The 12,560-nt window shown below is 34.5% G+C and overlaps 1 protein-coding gene across 3 annotated transcripts in view; it reads left to right on the forward strand.

Moving 5' to 3' along the window:
- LOC131431021 (uncharacterized) overlaps nt 1-12,202 on the forward strand; it is a 51,933-nt gene extending 39,731 nt beyond the window's left edge. The window contains exon 7 of one of the 3 annotated variants that reach the window (XR_009229628.1): nt 166-293. Coding sequence is in view for 1 of the 3 variants with exons in the window: in XM_058596427.1 (XP_058452410.1) it covers nt 166-341 (176 nt within the window). In the remaining 2 variants the exon portion in view is untranslated. Of the gene's footprint in view, nt 1-165 lie in introns of all 3 variants that reach the window. The other 2 variants (XR_009229629.1, XM_058596427.1) reach the window with 2 other exon arrangements.
- The last annotated feature ends 358 nt before the right edge of the window (nt 12,203-12,560 follow it).

Here is a 12,560-nt window from a genome sequence, read left to right on the forward strand (position 1 = left end):
TTGCACAGTACTGTCATTTTGGCTACTTTTGCCGCTCATCTTACGTAGGAAAATAAATTTTCGATATTACAAATCTCAATGTGTTTCTATTGAAATGTTATATTGAACGTTGACTGTGATAAATGTTACCAACTAAGCCATTGACATTTCCTTTATTTTGTCCAGTACTAGGAGCATCCGGAGAAATATTGTTGGAGAAAATACTAGAAGAAGATAGCAGTTACGGGGATGCAGATTACTATTCTCGAAACACCGGACAATCGCCACCCGGCGTGGATAACGACAAACGGTTACTTCTTGGTAATGGGCACACCGGCGCCATTCATATGACCGATATTTGAATTATTCCGCCGTTTTGGCGCGTAAGTAGAAGTGAACACAAAACCACCAAATATCACACCGTTACCATCGGAGTCCCCTAAAACATCTACCGTGTATTCGCATCGTAATTGCATAACAACAGCAGTGTATACATATAGATCAAGGCATGTTCTCTTCCCCGTTCACTAGTTTCTTTCGCTAAATAGATAATAATGAACAAATACGCAACCATTAGTTGGAATACACGAACATATATAAGCGCAAATATAATGAACCAGATCACTATTTCGTTATCATGTACGGGCAGGACTTGGACTTCAGAGTATCATGCGAGTCGATTTATTCATTGCGTGAGGCAACATCCCAATTTCTGGAAATATTGGAAAGGAAATCAATAGAAACAATATAAAGAGAGCAAAGAAATGTACCATGTCTATCATCCAAAATACATATTAAAACCATAACCGTTGAATTCTAGTCACGACACACATAATCAAAGGTTCACAACAATGACTAATACTAAGCATTCGCATATAATAACATAAATATTTTATAACTTATATTCCACAATAATATCGAATTAAAAAAAAGCACAAAGTATTTCAAACGACATGAGCCGAACATTGGAAGTAGAATCATATTCATAATAAAACACGAAAATGGATTTGATTTCATATTGCGAATTTTCCGTTCAAGTGTACCGCTTGACATCTCGTCGAACAATGTTTGTATGTAGCTGTGTATAGTTCGTAAGTAAACATTATTATAGAAGATTTTTTATGAAAACAAAACAGAATCGAAATTAAACAAAGCTTATAGGAAAATGTTTTTATTTTAACTTTTGATGTTTATGACCAGATGTCGTATTTATAAAACCAAATTTGGACCGTCGTTGAGTAAATTAGACATTACAGAGCTATCAAAACCATATAACAACAATAAACAACTCAGTTCAGTTGACGTTATCATTGAAAGTTGTATGTACTAAGTGATACATACGAAAGATATATTCAAAAGACACCATTTGCAATTCAAAATTATCTCGATTATCAAAGGAAATTGTAACTGAACGCATCCAAGCGTTAATTTATGCTGTTTACCTATGATTAGCAGTTGTCAGATTCATTACGCTTCATTTATTCGAACCTCTTAAGCATGTTTCGAAGATAAGACATTCTCATAATTTATATATGTAATCATATCACATGAGTCCAGGAAATGAGCCTAAAAGTAAATCTTGCCTGGGAAAGTATTTCTGTGTCAACTTGGTAGCAAAACCAAAAATAATCATGCTTTGTTTTTTTTTTGCTAAAAACCATCGGTATTAGGGGAAAGTATTATAATATGCTCCCATTGAGAAAACATTGAGATACTTCTAAATGTATTAATATATATTTCTCAAGAATGTGAGTATCTCTTTGCAATACGGCTGAGCAACATAATTTTCAATGATTCCGGTAGAAGTGATGAGAATTGATTTTTCACATTTTCCAAAACGACCACATTATCAGTTTTTTTCGCTTGCCTTGGACGTAATGCCCCAGCAGCCCTACAATATGCCTCACAAGAAATCAGTGGTTTGACAAACAACAAGCAGCGCTGCCAACTATACCGATTTCTCGGTATTTCTACCGATTTTTGGACTCGATACAGAAAAACAGATATGCTCTCTCAAAATACCGATATTTCCATTTTCATACAGATAAATACCGATTTGTGTTGGATTCCATAGGGGTAAACCAGGTCGAGCGACCTTTTTTTTTGTCGCAAAATAAGTTTCGCACTAAATCGATGTTTGATTTTTTGAGAAAGATATTGTACAGATAGATTTTTTCCGCCAAATACAGATTTTTGGAAAAAAAACAGTTGACAGCACTGACAACAAGAGACATTTTGTCCTCTTAACAATGAAGCATTATGCCAATTGAAATGTCCGTAAAGTGACTGTTTTGAGAAAATGAATATATCAAGGAAATGGCGGATAAAATGCTTATTTAGTCGAAATAAAACCTCACATTGAAAAGCTTCATAATATATTCAGTTGTCTCAAATTTCCCTGCAAACATCAACTGCCAAACTTGCATAGCAGAAAGATCCTTCGAAAAGATAGATAGTAATAAAACTTTTGTATAGAAAAGTCTTGAATGCTTAAAAATGAAAGGGGGGTGTTTTCAGCCAGCAGAGACACTTTATAATACTTTCCCCTATATACTGTTTCGAATGTCTCTACGCAGGGCGTTCGTTCCGATCAAAAAGTCAAAGGTTACAACAAATGGCTAATTCTAAGTACATTGCCATAATATCTGGAATGAACGTTACGACATCGCTTGATAATTATATATGTAAATAATGTCTTCTACGCAGCTTTCGTAACGATTGTGCTTTGGTGCTGATGTTCATTTTATTTTCGAAAGCAAAACAAGGACTCATTTTACGAGGGTGGTCGTTCACCATATAAAATAAAAACAACATCTAGGAAGAGTGTAGTCCAAGGTTAGCTATGTTTATGCCAGCGAAAGCCATTGGCTTTTCTACTGAATTCATCAAAGTAAACAGTCCATTGCAGATGACAGCGATGGATTGTAACCGCAGGTAATGAATATTTTCCTGCCTGAATGTCGAATGCAGATGGAACTTGTCATATTTCTGGATTATGGCGTGGGCAGCAACAGAAAACAAATTATTTCCACTTAAACTCATTTTCATTATTTTGTTTGTCCAAATACACTGTTGGTTGGCAAAATCATTAAATTAGTTCGCATCTTAAATGTCGTGGATCCCGTTTGACATTAGGAGAATTTGAAATTGGAACCACATCGGTAGTACAGAATCTGAACCTCGGATTGGAGAAAGCTACAGGCTCGCGTCATGTTTCTGGGATTTGTGTTGGAAACTCGTATACTCGTATCGCTATTTTGTTTATTTAAGCAGTCGTTTCTTCAATTCGTACTGAACAAAATGCAATATAACCTTAAACTTACGAACTAAATTATTGACTTACGACCATCATCAGCTAGTCAACGAAAACTCATATCTTCATTAACTAAATCTAAGCTAACTGAATCTTAGTTCATCTACCAGCTATTTTCCGACTTCTTTCAAATTGGCATTGCTTTGGCAATGAGTGTCCCATCGATGCGAAAAGCTAATAGTCGAACAGAGCGAAGGCTGTTTAGTACTTAATTATTTAAATGGGCCGAATTTTTGGAATTGGTTTAGACATCTTCGAGATAATTATTTGGCATCTCTTCCTAATTTTCTTTCTACTGAACGATATGTTTGTATTGTTCATCTCTTGAGATTTTGTAAGATTAGTACTCCCAATTCAAAATAAGTCCTAATGTTCATAAACATTAGCAGCGGCGGTATACATCTTCTGAAAGCTAAGTTAAAGTATTACACATTCCTTTTGTGAAATCGGCCTTCTGTTTCAATAGACTTCGCAGCCGATTCTATGAGTACATAATCATTGCATGTATTAGGGCCATATTTCTGTTTTCGTTTTGGAATCCATATCCGAAGTTTGGGATACAATTCAATTTTACATACACGACGCGTATGTAACTTCATTCTTCCGTCGTATTCAAGTTTATTCTAAAGAACATATTTATATAAATTGAATTGAAAACATATTTTTGCTATGTTCATCTTTTCACAAAATAAATATCTACGAGAAACATATATCGTTCACCCATGTGATTAATTAATGTACACCATACATGACTGATTTACTCAATGAACTGAACACCGATTGTTTTGGGAATTCGATACTCAAAGGCGGTCGGATCCATGGGTTTAGCTTTGGTAGGTTTCACTGTTCAGGAACGCTTTTCGCATTGTGGTACTAAATTAAAACAGAAATATTTTCTGCTTCTTTCTGACCAATACGCAATTGAAGTTGCACGAGGTGACCGAGAACAAATTACGCTCTGAATAAAAGAGGTAATACAATCAATACGATGAATTAATTTCACAGGAAAAGGTAGACGAGGTAAACACGAACAATTTCGTGCTTGTCACAATCGAATGTGTCGAAATTTGGAGAAACGATACCATACTTTTTCTCATTCTATATCGTTGTTATTCAAGCGATATGAGAAGAGTAGCATGTTAGAGTTTGTGAATTAGAAGCAAATATTTATGCCTATGAGTTTCATCGTTGTATGTTGAATGTAATATATTTTGTTCTCCCCATCTCCTCCTTTCTATGTCAAATATTTTAAATCCTTCTATTAGTGCAACAATACCTTTCTGAGAAATTGATATTCAATCCTTAAAACACGTTTATTCAAAGGCGCTTGGAAATTTCAGGCTTACACAGTTCGAAAGATTCTTGTGATTTTACATCTTATCAGATGCACATAAATGGAGCGTCATATTTCACACAAATTTATATTCAAGAACATGTAAAATTGTGTGATTTGAAAATTACATGGCTTTAAAACGAAAGGAATAAAAATCAAAAGATCGACATCAACAATGCGACTTCAACCGAAAAACATTAGATCACAAAGCACACCAGTTAGTCGACTGAGCCACAGAAGCACATATTTGCTTGGCTGGTAAATCGTGCAAATAAACTCATACAGTCTCACTTGCTAGCCGAGTGCAAATCACACTCGGAGCTAGTAAATTTCTGTACGAATGGAATATTGTGTCATTTGAGCAGTTCAGTAGTTATGAATTGTATCGTTTAAAGAATTGTGTCACCTGTAAAATTAATAATTTCTTTTTGTTTACAAATATATTTTTCACCATAAAAAGTGCAGTTTGTTGTCGGTTTAACAGTTAGTTTGCAAGTGTCCGTCGCTGAGAATTTGTCACCCAAAATTAAACGACTATGACCGACCAGTGCCATCTGTACATCATTGTCGGCGTTATCAGATTCAAGCATTATGAATATTCCCGACTTTCTCCTAAATCTCTGAAGCTTGACAACAGTGTGTTGAAATATATCTCAAGTTTGTTGGAATCGGCTCATCCATTTATTTATGTAAATCTTTCCATATGAGAAATTGATAGCCTACCTAAAACTACGAATCAGTTCTGAATATTCAGTACTATCAACGAACGGTTGAACCCGAGAATTAAATTTTTATTTTGTTAACAATTAACAACAAAAAATCAATCTATTTTTTATTTACACTCAAACAAATTGTGCCACGGAAAAATTATCGGTGTAAAATTGCATTGGCATCTATTGATTTTGCAATTATTAAGACTGAAATTAAAAACCAAAGCTAAATCTTTAGGGAAAAAGGCACATAAAATTTTCTCATCGGTATCCATCCGATAGAGCCGTAGGGTGAATCAGATTGGTGCTTACGTTATATGGAGTGTTCTCTTGCGGAAGGGGTTGAAAAGGGTCAAGGCTGATAATTGAACTGGGTGGAGCCTGTGCACAGATGAATACATACAGATGTTCTATTCAATTAGATTGATTTTCCCCGTAGAGAAAAAGTTTTCGCAAATCTTCATTTCTGCTTTTATTTTCATTAGTCTTTTTGCCTTTTTTTATATATATAAAAAATAGGTATAGAATTCGCTCAAACTTTCGAAAAATGTTCCGAGGCCCGGAGGGCCGAATGTTATATACCAATCGATTCAGCTTGACGATCTGAGCAAATGTCTGTGTGTGTGTCTGTATGTGTGTTGTCAACTAAGAAGTCGAGATCTCAGAGATGGCTGGACCGATTTTGATCAAACTAGTCGCAAATGAAAGGTCTCCCCGTCACCCAAAACGCTATTGAATGGTTTTGAGATAGGATGTTTACTTTTTGAGTTATACGGAATTTTATGTCAAAATTTTCAGTTTTTTGACAGTATCTGTCACAATTGACCTTGAAAACAGAATATGTTTTTAGACTTAGATTCCGCACGGTAATAGCTATCCAACAAGCCATAGTTTGTTAAAATCCGTCCATTTTTAACGGAGATATCAATATTTTTGTGTAAACGACTTTTCCCCTTATTTCAGCAGTAGAAGTTTTGAGCACTGTATGACAAAGAAATGCTTGGGAGCAACGGAAAACACGATTTTTATACTGTGACATACAATTGTTTCTAAGTGTCCAAAAGACTGTGTACAGAATCCTTTTTCATGACAATTTGCCTTGGACCGATTTTAGCACGGTTCGTTTTTGGCAACATAATCGTTCGAATATGGCTTTTATAAACCAGATGATATCAGCATTTTCGAGTTGAAAGTAATTCCATAATTATATTGATTTAAACTACTTACAGCAATAAAAGCTGGAAGAACATAACTTCCATATACCATACGACTCAGTTCGTCGAGATCAGCAAATGCGTGCGTGACAAATAATTTCACTCAATTTTTTCGGAGATAACCGTTTTCTACAAACTCAGATTCATATGAAAACTAGTATACTTCCAAATTTGGATCCGACTTCTGATTTCGAAACCACAGGATGACAGGTGAAACGAAATTAAAATAATGCAATTCATTTTTCTCGTAGATGGCTGAAACGATCTAAGATTCAAATGAAATCTAAGAATCATCTATGATTCAAATGAGAGGTCTTAAAATCCTATAAAAATTAGTCAGATCCGATTTCTGGTTTAGGAGATACAGGGTGATTAGTATAAAAATGTCCATTTCACATAAATTAATCAGGTTTATCGAGTTTGCAAATTTGGATAGTCGATTACCAAATAAATTTATTTCAGTTTAAGCGGTATTCTTTTGTGGATTCGGAATGTACCCCCAAATTTTAATTCGCACTACAATTTCTCAAAGATGTCTACACACTCCTCAGGTGAATTTATCTGATTTCGGCTACACCGATCTTAGAACTCCGGATCCAGTTTCGAATCGTTTCTCAAAGTTTAATCATTTTTTCAAAAAGGCTAAATCGAACTTCAAAAACAAAAATTCAAATAAAAGGACCTAAGGATTCTGGAGTTACAGATGATGAGTTTTTAAAATGCATACCGATATAGAAGATGTAAATTGTTTGGCGTATTAATTTATGGCCATTCGAATCATTTTGGGTTATGCTAGTTCCTGAATACCGGCTCTGGAAGTACCATAAATAATGACGAAAAACTCTAAAGTGGAACTTACTTCGACATCTCATGGAATGTTCAATCGAATGTCACACGTTAAGATTGAAATTCGATACGATTTGCAGATTCGAAATTACAGGGTAATTAGTGATTAAAATCTCAATTTGACGTTTGAAACGACGATAATTAAAATAATGTCATGAGAACTAAAACACCTAAGAATATCCATGCAAAAAAACACATGCGGATTGATAAAAAAAGGTATCATCTCACTGCTAGGTGGATTAATCACGTTTTTCAGTCTGTTTTCACGTGAGATACTGTTGGGAAGTACATTCATTTGCAAAAAATCCAATTAAAAAATTCGATCATAAAAATTAAAAATTTGTACACGTAATTTCATCCATGTTTCACGCTTTCAAATATCATTTTTAGTGCTGAAACATGTTATGTCAACTTAATTGTCAAACGATATCATCTCGTTTTATCCAGTTATATTAGCGCTAATGTCAGCATGGTATTAGGCTCAAAGCATATCACGTGTTTTTAAGAGTTATACAACATAGTTTGTTTTGACCGACTCTCCCCTTGTACACATCGTTTTGATTTCGTGTGCCTTGGGAGGACCTATCGCTATCAGTGGACAGTTCTAGGCCCGGATAAGTGGTTTACAATATAATTTTTACAAGTCACATGTCGTATGTTCATAACCTGGAAGGATTCTTAGTGCCAATAGGATCGTAGCACTATCCATGAAGTTGTCCTGTACACTTACGTATCGGATGCGAAATATGTTGAAACAGAGCTTAAGTTCCGTATCGAATTGTAGTTCCATGACTTAGTCGTAGCTCGTTCCAGAAACTTGAAATGTCTTGAAGTTGAAAATTTCATAACGTATTTTCATTTGGACAACGATGTTCGGGTCCTTATTAGTCAACCAATATTTTGTATCCAAGTCTAATAACAATTCAAAATAGTTCACATGGTTGACGATTATTTGTCGAAGTTATTCTTATAAAGTTAGAGATTTAACAATCGATTTGACGCTGATAGATTTCACGTATTCCAGCGTTCATAAGAACACGCATCTTATTCCCAGGATTAGCAGAAAAAAAACAGATTTCTGTAAAAAGCAGTTCAAAATATTTCATATGCACGTCTCAGTCGAATTTTTCAACATACTGCGCAAATGTTTTCACCGGTTGATTAAAAAGCCGAATATTAGAAATTTTCATTCATCTAAACAATTCGGTTCGATGTTTTGATTGCAACTGTTGGAAGTGAAATGAATAAATAATTTTCTTGAGTATAGGAAAATAAAATTACAAATTTTCCTTCCTGACAGGCAAAGATGTAATTCAACCGACAAACGTTAAAATGCTAGAAGCAATTAATTGGTTGCGAAAACCCAATAATTAAATTGACCTGGCTCGGGTTACTATAGGCACTGCTGTTCTGGATAATGATCCTTCACGGGGGTTAAACAATTTGGCTTTTCCCTCCCCGTACTGCTACCGAAAGATGCAATAGGTGGAAGTTCCCCCTCATACCACACACACACACACACACACACACACACACACACACACACACACACACACACACACACACACACACACACACACACACACACACACACACGTAGAATTATGATGAAGAAACGAACAAAGTTTTCCTGAAACAACGGATATAACAGCAGTTTACGTTCTCCTAAAGCAGTGAAACCGGAAACGGATTCGACTATACATTTATAGGGTGTTGAGTTTACTTCCATCATTCTATTCTAGCCCTAAGCACATGAACTTGTTAGTTCGGACATTATAGATAGTGGCAGAAATTATAAACTTGAATGACTTAGTCATAAATACTATAATCAATTAAACTACCCATGTAAACTCATCTTTCATTTCGTTATAACGTTGTAATAGACAAACTACTCATTTTGGTTTCATGTGTGTACAAGAGATGGAACATTGATTTATATATATACTAAGTTTTAGTCAAAGATTTATTACGAGATTATTACACTATCTATGTCTGCTTAGGCTATCAGTTATATCTATGATGTGGTGTTTCGGTAGCATCACTTTCCTTAAAATGATACTGGGGTTTTACGGGCTATTGCCAGAGAGTTTGAAAAGGCTTCGCCGTGAAACTGATGGTTCTATTGTCCTATAAGCTATCGAGTTATGAATATCGCGTAGGTCATTTTATAATCAGATCGCATTCTTTACCAAGATAAAATCTGATCATATCCTCTGCGTTCCAAATCAAGATTATGTCTATGCTTGAAGAGGTTTAAGGTCTACTTAAATATCTACGATTCGGTTGAATACCGGCACAGTTCAGTGCACGGGTGGTAATATTCTTCCACATGTTTCAATCCGTGTATTCACCGGTACCGTTTTTTGTCGGTACTGAGCCGGACAAGAGTGAATACACGCATTGAAATGTGTGGAAGAATATTGGTATCCGTAAACGGTACTGTACCGCCACTGAACCGAACCGCAAAGGTTTGGATAAACATTTAATGGTTTTGTCTTCCTAGCCTTCCCCGGGTGTACTGTCGTTAACTCTACAATACAATACAATACAATATAGGGGTGTATAACTTCGAGCTGTTTTCTGACCAATCCTTGTGGCGTATTTGGATATTAGAAATGAGTGAGCTTTTTTTGTTTCTGTTATGAGACCATCAGTGCAACCATTGACACTTAAAAGTCACTAATAATTGCACTTTTCTGTCAATAAATCGCTCATTAGAAAAAATATTTTATTGGGAATGTTGACAATTAAAACTTCAATGTTAGGTATTGGTGAAGATTGTAATCCTAACTTCTATTTGATTGAAGGCAATTAATATAAATCCAACGTCGAACCAGAAACAAAATTAAACTTTACATGATTATACATCCTGCTATCAAACAAGAAAACGTAACATGCTTCTATTATTTTGATTACACAATTCATTGAAGTTACTCAATTTCTAGTAAAAAAAATCTGTTGTCCAACAACTCGTTTTGGAGAGCTAGCCCGTAATTCTCATTAAATTTATCCACCGAATAACAAACGTGAACTTATAAATAAGTTAGTGAATTAAAAGTATTCCACATTCCGCATTTACTTTTCGAATTTAAAAAGAACCATCTATTTTAGTGTTTTCAGTGACATCATTTTTAGGATAGATGTTTTCTTACTATAAGGCTGAATTGAAAAAACAAATGTCAAAGCCAAATAAGAGAATTTAGATTTAAGTTAAGGGCCTGTTCTCCAACACCATTCACTTAATGAAGGCGCTCACTTATCAGCACATGACTTGAAATATAATCCAATGTACTTCAATTGTAAATGATATATTTTTACTCTATAATGGTACGAAAAATTACTCGTTTTTATGTGAAAACGACCAATAAGCCAACTGCTAACATCCGCTTTAAAAAGGAATTGCAGGCGAATTGTGAAAAAAAAGAGAATGAGTTTTAACACCAAAGAGAAATGGATTCCGGAAATCCTCTTCAAATTGGACCTTGACAGGTGGTTCAGTTGCCGATAAATCTAGAGTAAATGAAACTGATATTTGCATCTATCCTGTGGGTCGTGTGATATGTGATGACTATATGTTCAACTTATTCTGAGTATTGATTAGGGTGATGACATATTCTGCGACTTTCAAATGTTATTTGCCGGTCATCTGAGAGGATTTTCTTTAACCGGTTTTGTCATCTCGTCTCGCACGATGTGCAAATCAGGGGCTAGAGAATCTAACAACTGCTTGAATTCATCCCTCATTTACAATAAACAATAGCTCACTATGGTACGAAACTGGAGAGTAGATTGTTCATCTGAAATTCCAGAAAATTTGTGAAATCACGACAATTAGAATTTTTAGGCCTACATTATATGGACTCGGTCGAAGAACCCACGAACAGTCAAGTTGTCTGCAAAACATCATATATGTTGTGTCTTAAACTTACAAAGAAATAACTTTCAAGCATTCTACAGTATCGGCATAAACCAAAAAAATCACTTCTGCAACCCGTCTCCACACTTTCATAACACTTTCAAATACACACAGTGTTTCTCTCTTACTATAAGCGCGAACGAAGTGAATGCAACATTAAAACAAAGCGACCAGAGTGCAACCAGAAAAATTACGATTTATTGATACGGTAACCAAACAAATTGAAGACACACAAAATATTTAAGATACAAATAGTTGAGAAAACTTTTTTAATAGAAAATCACATTTTTTATCGACTGAATTCTGCATTAACTTTTGTGACTGCATCCAATTGTGATTGAAAAAGAAGAAAAAGAAACTAATAAAGACAAGAGAAACCCAAACAAAATAACTAATAAAAACATGCAAAAAATCTTATATTAAAAACTGAATGCATAAGAAACAATTTTCAAATCAATTTATATCTACAATCTCTCTGCAAAAAAACACTTTGTTAGGTAAAAACCAATGTAGCATCGACTTTCTAGGTTTCTTAGTAATTTCTCTAAATAGTTGTCCGATCTAGAAGAAAAAAAATATTGACAGGTATGATATATTGGGTTCAGATAGCTTCAAATCGGAATTAAGATCTGATATTTAAAACAAAATGAAAAAAATAGAAAAAATCACTATATTCACGCCAAACATGGTAAAGTAACAATTTTCTATTGTCAACTGCATCTAGGTAAGTGTAAACCGTAGAGAAAAGGAAAAGAAAAAAAAATCTGCTATGCTTTTTGACTACCAAACATGAATAATGTGTTTAGTTAATAACAAGACAAAACAAAGAAAGTGAACAACAAATATACATTCAAATAGATATTGAGGAATAAAATCTTTCAAAAAATCTGATTACGTTGTTTTAGTACTGTGATATTTTTTTAAAAGTCTACTGTAAAACAAAGTAGTGGGCTTTCTTTGAACGATGCAGAACCATGAAATACAAAATATTCATCAATTCTATCTATTCCTTTGGATTCGTTTTATATGTGAGTATGCTATGCTCTCAAATCACTGAATTGTCGGAGAATAGCCTTATTAGTTACTTCAGTATTGATCAGTATTTACATATTAACATTTATGTATTACTCATTGGCAGCCGGGTACTTAAAATGGTTCAATTTTATCGTGTAATGTATTAGTATATTTTTCTTCATTTCCTGCACTGAACGTTTAGTTAGTGTTTGGAATAATTGAACAACACTTTGGG

Source organism: Malaya genurostris, chromosome 2 (assembly GCF_030247185.1).
Source record: "Malaya genurostris strain Urasoe2022 chromosome 2, Malgen_1.1, whole genome shotgun sequence".
Lineage (NCBI taxonomy): Eukaryota > Metazoa > Arthropoda > Insecta > Diptera > Culicidae > Malaya > Malaya genurostris.